The 15,901-nt window shown below is 25.0% G+C and overlaps 1 protein-coding gene across 5 annotated transcripts; it reads left to right on the top strand.

Annotated features, from left to right (window-relative positions):
• Positions 1-1,216: 1,216 nt before the first annotated feature.
• Positions 1,217-12,967, top strand: Pdk (pyruvate dehydrogenase kinase). Of its 5 annotated transcripts, none has more exons than XM_089218164.1 (9): positions 1,217-1,566; positions 4,338-4,506; positions 6,568-6,778; positions 7,269-7,453; positions 7,524-7,694; positions 7,754-7,923; positions 9,367-9,482; positions 9,562-9,670; positions 11,150-12,967. In XM_089218164.1, exons 2-9 carry the CDS (start codon positions 4,401-4,403, stop codon positions 11,294-11,296), a joined length of 1,215 nt encoding a protein of 404 aa, XP_089074290.1. In that variant the 5' UTR covers positions 1,217-1,566; positions 4,338-4,400; the 3' UTR covers positions 11,297-12,967. The 5 variants fall into 5 exon arrangements, with proteins under 5 accessions (XP_089074290.1, XP_089074291.1, XP_089074292.1 ...); XM_089218165.1 differs by having other exon boundaries at positions 4,324-4,506; XM_089218166.1 differs by lacking the exon at positions 1,217-1,566 and adding an exon at positions 3,131-3,148.
• Positions 12,968-15,901: the final 2,934 nt, after the last annotated feature.

Genomic DNA, 15,901 nt, shown 5'->3' with positions numbered 1-15,901 from the left:
ATTATTATATGAAAAAAAAATTGTCAAAATTAAACACTAAACACTAAACATTTTTTCCTAATACCGGAACATATAGGCGCCCCGAAAACATTTTTCGTGACACCGGGACACAAAGTTGAAAACTGGTGACAGTCCCGGTTTTCCGGGACGTATGGCAACCCTACCTACTAATAGTAATATGTCAACCACAGCACTCATATTCCATTAATATCAATGATTATACTTAGAACTCTTGAACGATATAACTAATAATTGAAAAATAATAATCATTAACATTTGTATTAAAAAAATTTAATGTTTGAAATGTTTCACGTTTTTGTGAAATATTTCATAGGTACTTCAAACACATTAAGTCTATAAATATGTAAATTAAATATCATTAGCTGTATCCTGTATACCTGTATTGATTTTTTATTGAAATTAATGAAAATTATCATGAGAATTTGAACAAAAAAGTGTTACCAAATTTGTATTTAATCGTAATTATTTTGCCGTAGAAAACTACCGAAGATAAATGAAAATTTCTCTGAATGATTATTATATTAGTATTTTTGACATTTTTCATACACTATAATTTTTCAAAGTATCTTGAGTCTTGACTCATATGTTGAGCTATTTATAGGCTTATGAAATTTTTGATTTTTAATAGTTTTTTTTAAATGAGTGTCGATAAAAAATTTTAAATAAGCTTCAAAATGAAGTACAATACAAGATTACTTTTAAGCAGTTTGAAGTTAACGCGTTTGAAATCCAAATTTTTGCAATATTGGATATTATTTTACTCGAATTCGTGAAACGAATTTCCTATTTTATTGTAATTTAAAAACATAAGATTTACACTATACGTTTTTTTTCTTATACTAATTTAACTGTTTGCTGTTTGTTATTAGATATGAGGTACTTATATATTATTATCTCGGTGGCTTGTACATACATTTTAAAAACTTGAAATTTAAAACGTTTAACATAATATATAAATATATCTAATTGTGACGTGCACCTGATATAATAATATATCCGCTGAAGAGGTCTTCCGAACACAATAATATACTAATACGCCGCCATGCACCAGTCTACCGCCACTTAAGATCGAATGCCCTACCACGACCGTGGTTAAAATACCATAGATAATTATCTATGAAAAATGGTAACTGATATTAAAGTGTCAACACATACTGCAAGCAGGATATAGTGCCTCGACCTCGACGGACGACGAGTAGCTTGTACAAAATGTGTTAAGCTATATTATACGACTGATGTAGCTCCGACCTTCAGAAATCGTTCAAAATCGATTTTAAGTATCATAATAATTGTATACATCGATTTTCGATTTTCGTATTATATAGTTTGTGCGTTTTTCGTGGTTGTGTATGACAGAATAATGATTGGAATCGTATAATAAAATAATATATATTTATTTACGTAGGTATGAGATATATCGCTCTAAATATATAGTATTGTTTTCGATCTATACGATTGTAATAATCTTTTTCGCTGTAACGCTGTCAATTGACGTTACCTATACGTTAACTATACGTTGACTTGATGGTGGCGGCTGACTAGTTGGTGAGTAGTGAGTACCTACCTAATAACAGTAATAACTAATAACATATTTTATTTCAATACAGTAACACGAATATCCGTCGTCAAGTCTTAAATATATCGTGCTTGCATGCATAAGTCGATTTAATATTCAGAATTGTACGAATTACGCAGTCTCATACATGATATAGGTATAGGCGTGCGCAGTCTCCGGTTTCAGGAGCAGCAAGAGACAGATTAATTCGGCTTTTTCTTTTAATTCGCCATTGATGCCCGCTCATAGTTTTACATTTTTTAGTATTGGGTGTCAACATTAAAATTGTGTTGGTTATTTGTTTTTTTTTTTTGATAAAATATCGTTCAGTAAGGTGCTAAGCTACTTAAAGCCTATATAGTTCATATTTTTTATCTATAGTATAATAAAATAAAATAACATTAATAACAATATAAAATGTTTATTTAAAAAATAATTACATTGAAACTGAAGGTACAAAACTCAAGATGTTTATTTTTTTTTTTTTTTAAATAATAATAATTAAAGAAATAATAATTGGTAACAAATAATAATATGGTATACAATTAAAGTTGTAAAATGCGGTGGGCCGAAAGCGTCATGACAAAAACGTTAAAAACCCAGCTTATTCTTCGATTTGTTGACCACAAATTATAATATTAAAAACGATTAAAAATCATAGCATTTGTTTTTTCATTAGATTTCTCCTATCATAAAATATTTATCTATTATCTATACTTGACCAAAAAAAAAAAAAAAAATAATTATTTTTTTTACCTACAATGGTCATCGTTTTTGGAAATATAATTTTACCGAGGCCTATTATTCAATATTTGCTGGCTGCGGTAGTCTCAGAGAAAGTTCAAGGGCAGCATATTCTGTCTCTGCTGCCACTGTGCGCACGCCTGTGGATATAGGACATAGGTACTAACTTTTGGACACCTACGCGGTGCATTAATAACGTTTTTAGATATTTTACAACTAAACTATATATAATACTGGTAAGATTACTATTTTTTTGTGTCAACTGAACGTGTCATTGTATGGTTTGCATCTAATTATCATTTCAGGCCGTCTCTAGTCTAATATTTAATTGCATTACTCTAAAGTAAAAAGATACATTTTTTCGTGTTTGAATAATTCTCGACAGTTTACAACACTGCAGTTCATGACGCGCCATGCACGGTACTTATTATCTACCGTCATATTATGTTTATATAACTACAAAGTACGGGATGAGTATACAGAGAGTGAATGACCGAGAGAGGAGAGAGATGAGAGAAAGAGAGCGCGCGAAAGAGAGAGAGATGGGAGAAGGAGAGAAAGAGACCTTGGCCGCGTACGTGTTTCCGTCACGGTTAGTTTATGCCTGAAATCATAGTGAAGCTGCGTTAACGAATCAAAAGAGGATAATTCGATTCACGATCGTGTTTGTCGGTCTTTTAGTCATTATAATATTTCAATTTTAAAAAAACATAATGACATCTCAAAATGGTCGAATTTTAAGATGGTTTTAAACATATCTGAAAATTAATATAAAAATTAACGATCTTTTATCTGCAAAATATTGTAATAATTAAATGCATTCATAAAGTAATTTACAGTTGTTATTTTATTAATAATAAATAATAATACTAGTTTATATATTTGTATTTTACGTAAATATGTATAGTTTATTTAAAAAACAGATTATGTATAGGAATTGGGTACCGAAAAATTAATATTAATAAGTGTTTTGATTTTAAATAGTTTAGACATATAACATACGCGATATCTATTGCTTTAATTTTGTCTTGATTTAAATTCCCAAATCTCATTGATTATCTTCTAAAAATATATTCTAAATTAAGTTTTTTCCCCAATACGTTTATCTTGTGGACTGGCCCATCTTTCACCGGAAATTAGTATTTTTAAATTGTCCATATCGGCGCAATGCATTGTTGGCTGTTGTAAAATACTCAAAGTCGGCATAGTAATTAGTAAGCGTTATAGGCATGCCTGATACACCTGTACTATAGGTATAATAATGTTATACAATGTTAATACGTTACAAAATAAATCGTAATATTTAATTTCCATTCGTTAAATGCAATCCGAGATTATTATTATCTAAAGATTTTTTTTTTTTAAAGCAGACTTTGCACACTAATCACTAGGTATTATCTGTTGCCAGTTGCCATTCTGTCCAAAACTATACAGGAGAGCTTTATACCTATTATAATTTTTTTTTAATAACCAGCCTGTAAAATTTTAAATGTTACGTCTTACGATTTATTACGAATGACGATTTTGTTTACACTAAAGATTGTCGAGTGAAAATAATCGAATTTGGCCCAGTTTCAGTCAGTTGACTTCATGAGTTTTTGTTAGATAGCGCCACGAACGATAACTTTATTGTCCTCGCTCGCCGCTCTCGAGTCTCGATTATATTTTCTATACACTCATCGACTCATCTCTTATCTTCCTACCATAAATAATATTTTAATACAAAATAAATATATTATATAATACATACATTCATTGTGTACAGTACACAGACACACATAGACACATAGTATGTATTTATTTCTAATAAATACATCAATACTTTACGTTGTTATCATTAATGTTGATAAATAATTAATTTTATTCGCTACCTGTAATCTGCTGGTATATAGTTGTTGATATAGAGTTTAATCCTTTTTTTAAAAGTTTAATTAGTTATGTTATAGACGATGTTCCTGCATTATTAATTTTAATTGATTTGCTTGTTTTTTTTTTCATCTCAGTCAATAATTCACAGGTTGTACACTGTTCAGTGCTCATACAACACTTACATTTTGCTGACCGAAAAAGATTATCCAAAATGAGACTGATTGGCTATAGATTGGCAAAAAATCTGGAGAAAATGGTGGATTTCTACTCGCAATTCAATCCATCATCATTATCCATTAAACAGTTCATTGACTTTGGTGAGTTATTTACAATTATTAAACTGATACCATAAATTTCTTTCATAGAATTCCCAATAGTTAACAATGGTATTATATGTATGTCTATCGATGTAAAATTATTAATATTCGTCACTCATAATTCTCATTGTACAAACGTTTATAATCTTTTTATATTCAGTTTATTACTTAACAGTAACCATTTTATGACAATATTATCAGAGATTGTATATTTTTTTTTCATTCAATGTTTAAGTCCAAACACTTATTTTATTTTACGAATTCCAAATGTAAATATTTTGTAAGTGCCCATATATTATAAATACATATTTTATAAGAATAATTACTTTTTCATTAATTCATTTGAATTAAGTTGGGTATTCCTTGTATTTTAAACTTTCAGGATTGTTTTATTGTTATACCTAGCTTTTTACAAGGTATACTACTGATAAATGTATTGCAGTCTGCAGTTATAATCATTTGAAGGTCGACTTTAATGAATTTTATTAGTTTATTACTGACCTAGAAAGTTAATACTATTTTATTTATAACACAATGACATATTATATATTTACCTCAATATTTACTAAACACGTCTACCATACACAGAGTTAAAATAATTTTTCTAAGTTTTGCTATTTAACATTTAATTTATTACCTAGTTTGTTTTTATCAAATTAGTAATCTTATTTTTGGATACCAATAATATTATATTAGTATCTATTAATTGTATTCTGATCGTATCTAAGATGTTTTTAAGCTCAAAATAGTTTTTTATATGGTTTTCTAAGTAATTTTCTTGCATAAATTTACACATGTTTAACATTCCATAGAGGCAGGATACAATTATATTTTTGTGGATTATTCTTGTTTTTATTATTTTAATTAGTTTATTATCAGTGCCGTATTTAGGGGGGAGCTACAGGGTACTATTGCTCCGAGTGGCTGAGTAGGAGACGGTGGCTAATTTTTTATAATTTAAATTTATATTTTGTATAATGATTAATGAGGCGTATTTTTTTTGTTGCCCCTTGGTGTCAAATTCCTAAATACGGCCCTGTTTATGGCTAAAACTATCAAATATTTGCTCTTATATATATTTAAAAAAAAGAAAATTGTTTGGTTATAAAAAATGAAAAATGATTATATAATGGAAAACTTAAGGAAGTATTAATACCTAATAATTAAAAAAAAAAATTCAGATGGAATGTTAATAGATTGGTAGATTGCATATTTGAGTGATTGTAGTTCAATCATAAGTAACCTGTATATCACTACTTTTACCAGTGCCTTAAATAGTAATAACGTACACTGGGTTCCTATTTTTTTTTTAATTCAATTTTAAATACAAAATAAGGTTTTAAATTTCTAATGAATATAGTCTACATATTCAGATTTAAACTGAGTTCTGTTCATATAGATTGTATTTGTTCAATACATATAATGCTTCATTTATTAGAGTATAACATTTTTATTTTTCAACTTAAGGACAATTAGAAATTAATTTTTTAAATATTTATTTAACTTAAAATATTTCAGCACATTACAATTAACAGGCTTGATCACATTATCTTATTAAAAGTTACTATGTTTTTGTGATGTTGTGATATGTTAATATTTGTTAATAAGTATTTTTAGTATTAAAAATTAGGTTTGATCATCGTATTCACTGATGATGAAATTAATTAAAAATTAAAAATATTAACAATATGTATAAATATAACATTTTAATATAATATATTATTAATAATGTTGAATAATTGCTTTTAAATTAATTACATTATTAGCATATTAATTAATTATTATATTATATTTAATAAAATAAGAGCCAAAAGCTGAAAAAACAACAATCCACATCCACATAAAAAGAAGCTACATTTATTTGTAAAATTAGAATTATTATTACAAATATATTTTAACCAACAAAATATTTAAAAAAAAAATAGGTCAATAATTATTGACTTTGACTGATAACTATTGTATTATTGTGTATATTGATTTATTTTATTAATCATGTGTATATTTATGTTTTTTCAAATATTTACATGTTGTTATTTTTATTATTATTATGTATCAATATAGGTTTAAAAGCAAATGAACAAAAGTCATATCAATTTTTAAAGAAAGAACTTCCGGTTCGCTTGGCAAATATTATGAAAGAAATTCACTTGCTACCAGATAATCTGTTGAAAATGCCATCTGTGAATTTAGTGAACAACTGGTACGCTCAATCTTTCAATGAAATGATTGAATTTGAAGTTGATGATGGATGTACTGAACAAACGTTAAACAAGTAAATATAAATTTAATCCTGAAAAATATTAACATTATTAAAATTAAATATAAATACCTACATTTTAATTAGTAATATAAAGCAATGCAAGCTAAATTACACAAAATAAACTAGTTATATTATAAAATTTTAAATAAAGTTTTGAATAATGGTGCATATTTTGTGTAGCATAAATTCTACTCATTTTTATTAACATGGTTTTATTTAAAATCTATGAACATACTTTAGTTATAAATGTATAATTTGATATTAAATGTATTCCATGAATTTATAAATTGTAGTTTCATTCAATTATAATATTCTTAATTTAAAATATTTATTAATTTATAGAATATAGATTTATAATTTTTAATAGTATGTTAAAAAAAACACCCTTGGAGAAAAAAAATTTGTTCTGTATCTACTTGAAGTTTAATTAAAAATAACAAATAAACTTACTAATTTAATGTTTATTATTTATTTTACAATTTTATTATTATTAAATTTTTAGATTTTGTAAAATATTGGTAAAAATTCGTAATCGTCATTCAGATGTTGTACAGACGATGGCTCAAGGGGTTTTAGAGCTAAAAGATTCACATGAAATCGATTTGCATACCGAAAACAGCATTCAATATTTTCTTGATCGTTTTTATATGTCTCGAATTGGCATTCGTATGCTTATTAACCAGCATAGTAAGTTTAAAGTGAATGTTTAAAATATTTTCTTTTTTTTACATTTTATTTCTTTGTTTTTGTTCTTAAGCATTATTATTTGGTGACCATATAAACAACAATAACCATCACCAACATATTGGATGTATTGATCCATATTGTGATGTGATAAGTGTTGTGAAAGATGCATACGAGAATGCCAGATTTTTATGTGACCAATATTATTTGACCTCACCCGAATTAGAAATCTGTAAAAGTATTGGTAAGTTTAACCATGCAAGATTGATGCTACTAGATGTTTTATTGTATTTAATTTTATAGATGCTGATGATGAGCCAATAAAAATTGTTTATGTGCCATCACATTTGTATCATATTTTATTTGAATTGTTCAAAAATTCAATGAGAGCTACTGTTGAGCATCATAAGACTGATATTTTGCCACCATTGCAAGTAACAATCGTAAAAGGAAAAGAAGATGTCTGCGTTAAAGTAAGTTTAAAAATATTGTATCTATGTTCTAGATTATTATAACCTTGGTTTAGGTATGGATATATCTACAATTTATATATATTTTTAATCATCATTATATTTTGATGATAGAATATAATATTCCACTGTAAATAGTATCATTTTTGTTTGATATAAGTGGAAATTTTTATTTTTTTTTAACTTTATATTTGAATATTATTTTTAGATATTAATAATTATTTTAACATTTCTATTATTTTATTATCTACTTAATAACATTGTATAACATCTGTAAAGATGAATTTTAACATGTCATATCTTTAGCTAATAATGGTTACATGAGATTACCTAGAGAGTATGCCTCACCTGCACATGTTGTTTTCGTCTTACGAGCGTGTAACTACCAAATTTTATGTTCAGCAGTTCCAATTTAGTTCCATTAGTTTGAAATTTTGAGTGATTTTACCTCTTATTAAAATTAAAGATAATATTACTATCCAGGTTATCACAGTGCCTTGTTTTTATCATAATATATTCATTTTAAAGCAAGTTATGAGTATTTTAAGATATACAAACAATTTACAATTTAAAAAATACTCATAACTTGCTTTAAAATTGTAATATAATAAGCCTCTGTGATAACCGAATCACAGAATAAAAGACCACGGAAAAAAGAACAATCAATTTCAAAAAATTTCAAATATATTAATAATTGATGATGAAACTTGAAATATTATGGGGTGTCAATAGAATGAAAAAATTTACTTACCTACTATGAAATTCAATTTTATATTTGGATACTAAATAATAAAATAAAACTTAAATTGAATTTTATTACCCAATTATTGATAAGCCCTTTGACATTTTATTTAATTTATGATATATTTTTTGACACCTATGTTGAGATACTAGTAAAATAACTTTTTAGTACCGTATATTCCCTATATAGATCTTTCCATACTTTTATGCTATTATTCGAGTGTTTAATAATAATACCTTGATAGCCATAATTTTTTTTTGTAATAATTAATAAAATATTTTTAAAAATTGTTCTTTTTTTCCAATTGTCATAATAACCTAGATAATAGTGTTAAATTAATTTTTATAAGAGGTCAATTCATTCTAAATTTTAAGCTAACAGAGCTAAATTGAAACTGCTGAGCTTAAAATTTGGTTTTTTACACACTCGTAAGATGAAAACAACATTTTCAGGTGTGAAGTCCTCTTAATATACTATATTTAGCATGTAGGTTAGATTCAACTTACAACAAATAAAAAATATAACGGTCTTGTACTTATTGGCATAGATAAAGAAATTCAAATACTTGTACATAAGTTAAGTTATAATTTAAACTTTTAGTTGAAATAATATAAATGTTATGAAAGTTTGTAAGTAAAAAAACATATTTTAAAAATATGTACAATTGTCAATTAAATACTAAAAATATTTTATTATCTTGACAGGTGTCTGACCAAGGAGGTGGCATTCCAAGGAGTTTGAGTGAACGTATGTTTCACTACATGTATTCAACTGCTCCTCAACCTTCAAAATCAGATGCACATACAGTGCCATTAGCTGGAAAGTATTTTTAAACAAATTTTTTGATAAAATGTAAACAATATACACATTTTTAATGTAATGATGTTAACAATTTTAGGGTATGGTTATGGACTTCCTATTTCTAGGCTTTACGCTAGATATTTGCATGGAGATTTAGTTTTGTTACCTTGTGATGGGTTTGGTACCGAGGCCATTATTTACTTGAAAGTAAGACATAATTTATATTATTAAGATTAAATATTAAATCATGTTTGATAATAGTTGTAGTTTTCAATTACAACATGGTAATCAAAAAATTGTTAATTTTAATCTATCGAAATAAATGATTGAAACATAGGAATAAAGAAATACAATTATAAAATATGTATACTCTTATTTATTAAATTTTAAATAAAAAAGCTCACAATTTTTATCAAAAATATTAGTATTAGGTGATTTATTCAAAACAATAAAATAAGAACATAATAAATTATTTTCAAATATTACATTTCCAAGTAATATATTTTTTATATTTTATTTAAAAAAACAATTTATTTGACTTCTAATTGATACAGTGCAATATTTAGTTTTTCAATTAATTACTTAATTCATTTGTAATAGTAAAACCAACATTTAAATTTCCATATTTATTTCTTACAAAAAAAAAAAAAAACCAGTAATGTCTACATATAAAAGAAGAAAAATTATAAAATATTTGTTAGTATTATATCAAAGGTATTAGAAGCCTGATCCAAAAACTAATAATTAAGTGCTGTAACTTGAAAAAAAAATGAGTAAGCTTTTACGTTTTTATGGATAAACCAATTTTTACATTTTTTTGCAGATAATTAGTGATAACACTTAAAAAAATAAATAGGACTAAAAAATACTGCACTTGAGGAAACGGCTTTAATGATTATGTCTAAGATGAACTTAATATTTTACATATTTTATTTATAGTTTCAGTGCTATAAATATTTTTATGATTTTATAGATACAACATTTTAGCTTAACATTTCTATGTTTTTTGTATAATTTATTAAATTATTATTTTTTCTCAAGTTAAAGCATTGTGAATAATTTATTTCTTAACTATTATCTTCAATATTATTTTTAATGTTAATTATTTGTTAGTATAATCAAAGTTGTTATGAGCTAGGCCTAAACTCTACTTACATAGTTTTTCTTAAGAAATAAAAGCAAAATAATATGGCTCCAACTATAAAACTCAAAGTAATAATATAAAAGTGAATTTATGTAATAAATGATAAAAAAATTTTATTTAAAAAATTTAAATATTTATAGACATTTTTACTTTTTACATTATTCTTTATAGAAGTAATATAGTATTTAAATCATTGGTTTTTAAAACTAGCAAACTAAGACACAGATAAAATTATGTAAACAACTCATAGTTAATAGTTAAATTACATTTCATTATGAAACATAACATATTATTTATCATCAAATATCATACCCTATGTAATAGTAGAACTTTTAATTATTGTACTTAAGTAAATACTTTACATTTATTCCAGAAATACTACATAATTGTAAAAAAAATGTTTAAAATTAAGAATAAAAGAAAAAACAATTATTAAAAAAAATTAATTTCAATTTCTATAGTAACCCAACAGTACTCTGCTTGAAATTGGTATTGTCGATCTTCTCATAAAACTATTACTTTAATTGAAACAATTTTTTTAGGCTTTGTCAAATGAAGCTAATGAGTTGTTGCCAATATACAATAAGATGTCAACCAGGTTTTATAAAATAACTGATCACACTATTGACTGGAGAAGTACTTGCAATCACACACCGATCAGTCAGCAGCAATTTACACAAACACAATAAGTACAAACTGATCATTTGAGAAGCTATTTAGTCACCATTTATATACAAAAATAATACAATAATGGATTTTTTTTTATTTTAATTTATTTTAGATATTAATTTTTTTAGATTTTAGAAATTGTATCATAATTGGTAAAAAAAAAAGGAATTTCTTAGATATTACTCTTTTACTCTCATGATATTTTTGTAATAGCTCATTTAGCAAATATATTATTGAGAGACTTAATCAAGGTAAATTTTCGTGGATATGGAAATTTGAATTTATTATATAAATGGAACTTTTAACTATATTATCTTTATTAATTATCCAATAAATGGATTCATTCTAATTGCCTGTTTAACATTTTAAGGTGGCAATCACATTAATTTTGTGATTGAATAAAATACTGTTAGTTCTAGACTACTAGACTCATGGTAATTAGAATATAGTTACAAAAAAATAAACTGAGAGTTATTTGACTTGCGTAGATTTAATAATATACTAAATATGTGTTCTAGTTTAAATACAATACATATTTATTTAAATTTTTTATTTAAAAACAATCGAATTAAACTGTTCTTTTATACTTTTACACTAACCTTATTGTAATTTAAAAAAGTTGTCTACTTTAATCTTATTATATTATGTTGGTGATTTTGATTTGATTTCTGTAAATGTCATTAAATTTTTCTATTGTATACTTTTTATTTATAAACCAATCTTACCTATTTTTAATTTATCAAACATTTAACATTCGATTATTTTACAAAGTGAAATTAAAGCAGTTCAATTTTAAATTTTATATGAAAGTAAATTAAGAGTTTTTCCAGTAACTTGAGATTAATTAAATGTATAGCCTATTTAAAAAATGATTTAATATTCATGCTGTATATTATATATTATTTTAAAAATTGTTCAATTACTGTGATGAGGATTTTAATTGTTATTATTATTATTTTTTTTTGTTGGTCATTAAGGTTTAAAAATTAAGACATCAACTTATTAAAATTGTATAAGAAAATTACTACATTTAACTTTTTTCTTCTGATTAACTTCATTTACCAAAAAAAAAAAAAAAAAAAAATAGAATCTTATTAAATTATACCATTACACTTGATATAAATGTGTGTTGTACAGTTGTACTTTTTCACATATGAGACTAATAATTTAATTAGATATGCAGTTTTATATGTAATAATATTATTTATATATATTTTTTAAGGTACATACTTTTTAGTTTTTATAACAATTATAACTGCTTAGGAAGGTATATTAAATTGTTTTAGTAAACTACATTTTGGTTTAAGTATCAGGTTTATGTTTTAAATAATTTGGGTCTATATGTGTGAAATATAATTTTTTTAAATGTATTATGAAATTTAGTTTTTGATTCTGTTTTGTAAAAAAAAAACCAAAAAAAAGAAAAACCAACAATATTGTATAACAAACAAAAACAATTGATGTGTATAAATTAATTATTATAGAAAAAAAAACCCACTATTTGATTGTAAAAACTTGGTGTTTCCATATCATATTATAGAAGTATCTACAATTAAACTACATTTTTCAACAAAATTATATCAATGTAATAGATATTACTACAATTTGTACCAAATACTAATTATTTATAAGATTGGTCATATTATTAGGTGACACTTTGTAGATATGAATAAAAACAATAATTATATTTAGAGCTGTTTTACTTGATGAAAGATCAATACATTTATTAAAATTTTAAACAGTGAATCTCAATCTGCTGTTTCCTACAGGGTCACAGGCTATAGAATTATTAACTGATTCTGTATTATAAATAGCTAAGGCTCAGATGTTTATACACTTAAAACTATTGTAATATGCATACATTTATGCACTATAGAATTACAAAATATGTATTTTTAGCCGATAGAAATACCAAAACATGCAAAATAAAAACTTATTATAATTCATAAAACAAAAATATTTTGGTACAGGGGTGTCCAACCTTTTGTGAAGATTGGGCCACATACTTTTTTTTAAATAATAATACATTCAAATTTAATGATCAGATTATATTCTATTATACAATAATATTTTTTTTTTTTGTAATTTTAAAATAGTAAATAATAAGTAGGAATATTTATATACATACATTTTTTCTCTTAATATTAATAGATTATACATATTTACAATTAATTAATGGTTTTTAAATTTCAGTGGGGGCCGCATCAAAATTGACCACAGGCCACGAGTTAGACACCGCTGACCTAGTAGTTATTTTTATCTATAGTATTATTTTTTTTTTATAGAATTTAAAATACATTTTTAAATTTACATTATTAGTGTTATATTGTTCTTATATGGTCTTTTAATTTGATCAAATGTGTAAGTACATTTCTTTAGTGTGAAAAACTTAGTTCTAAATAAATTGATGTTATTGGAGCATAATTGAAGAATGCATAGATCCTCAACCTTCAAATCTTCTGCTTTTACTTTCATAGTATTGACTTCACCGGATGTATTTTCAAAATTTATACCAAAGGTTAGACTTTAGTTGCATGTTGTTTACATTATAAAACCAATCAATCCGTAGAAAAAATATCATTCCCAAACTCGATAACAACATTTTTAAAACGTATTGAACAGGATGACTTGACTTTCTGCATTTTTAAATAAAGTGCATAAATACATGCATATTACAGTAGTTTTAAGTGCATAAACATCAAAGCCTTTGTAATAAGCAATTATTTTTACAACACTGTGTGGTGGATTGCACCACCTATAAAACTAATATATAAAAATTGTGTAATTAATTGTATAGTTTGTTAATTTAAATTGTTTTTTTCAAAAAATGTACTGAAATATGAATTTTTATTTTTAAAATCCCAAAATATGAAATTAAAATAAAGACCATTAAATATGCAAAATAAAAATTGTATTATTTAATTCAGTAAAATATGAATTAAATTTGTTTCCCGGTTAGCATTAAATTGAATAAATAGAATAAAATAAGCAATTTCATAAATATCTTTATTTATTATAGTTTAGTAGTTAGATAATCTACACTCTACAATAATAAATAATAATTATAGGTACAGCGACCAAAAAATTAAAATCAAAAATCAAGGGTGATTAATGTTTTAATACAAAATTTGTAGTGCTTGTTGATTAGTAAATTAAATATTTTTTGATATGTGGTCAGAGCTTTGACAGGTTGACCACTTGATAACGATCATATTATTAGGTTATACATTTTATTTCTTACAAGAGTAACAACTACTTCTATTATTCATAAATAAAAATGTATGAAAAATGAGTAGACAGCATGGCGCAGCAGTTCTCAAATATTTACAACCATGGCACCCTTAGGAAATTGTTTCGTGTATCGTGGAACCCTAAAGTCTGTAAAACGAATATTATTTAGGTGAACTTTTTTCCCCAAGTATAATATAAAATAATTTTCTCAATATTTACATACATCTGGTGAATGCTTGTGCTTTAACCCTAAAGTCCTGCAGTAATACACTTAGGGAATTGCTGGCATGGCGCATACTATACGCCAACATTGCTACCGCTACCTTTTTTATTTATTTAAGGACACTTTTTTTTCATAGTAACTGTATTCAAAAAAGTAAATATAGTTTAAGTTACAATTTTAAGTATTGATTATGAAAATCGTAATAGATAACAAGTGTTTTAATTCTGATATAAGAAATAAAATAAAATTTATACAGACACACAGACACTTTATTTAATAAATTAGTATTATATTATGTAATTGGAATTTAAACAAATGCGTTAAATAGACTGAAAGGAAGGATATTGAGGGTTCCTTTTTATACTTATTTTTATTTAAATATATTAAGTGCACTTGTAGAAAAAAAATTCTGTTACAAATATCTTATATTAAAGAGAACATTTTTTTAAGTTAATTTATATATTTTAAAACATAGTTTATATTTAGTTGATTAATGAACATAGTCATGAGTCTTATTTGTATGTAGGTCTGTTTATAAATGTATTTCTATACTAATATATAATACAAGTCATAATTATTTAATACAATTGACATTGATACTATAATATAAAATATAATATGGTGTTATTAATGCACATTAGAGTTAATTTTATTTCATTGATCTTATACTTAATAATTAATGCAAATTAAAAATGCTTTTATCATAGGTATATGCATTTAATATCCATATTAACTTTATCTTATACATATTAATGATTGTTGTAGTGATCACGTCGCCTACAGGTATCAGTAGTCAAGGATGATGTTTGGAAGGTGACTCTTGAGTTAATTACACAACGTAGAATTCTTCTTAATTAGATTAATTGTTTATTTATTGTGGTAAAACATATATTTATTTATAACATGAAAGCTGAATGTAAGTTAAGTATTCTGAATGATTAGAATAAATTCGGTTTGACTCGAATATTTTCTAAGTTCAAAATATTGGTTATAAGAAATTTTCTAAGTCCAATAAATTAAATTAAGCAACAGACTGGCGTGAAGGTGCTCTGGCTAGTCTGGTCAAGTCGCGTCTGAATACAGGCCGTTTCGGGGTCCCTTATATAGTGCTACCCTCTACTCCCCATAGTCTACTTGCTCTTGTCGCTGTTCTCACGGATGTGGTATAGTT

The sequence above is a fragment of the Diuraphis noxia genome, unplaced genomic scaffold (genome assembly GCF_037042655.1).
Source record: "Diuraphis noxia isolate RWA-SAM2 unplaced genomic scaffold, SU_Dnox_SAM2 contig0001, whole genome shotgun sequence".
In the NCBI taxonomy this organism is placed as follows: Eukaryota; Metazoa; Arthropoda; class Insecta; order Hemiptera; family Aphididae; genus Diuraphis; species Diuraphis noxia.
This window is presented reverse-complemented; position numbering and strand designations above follow the sequence as displayed.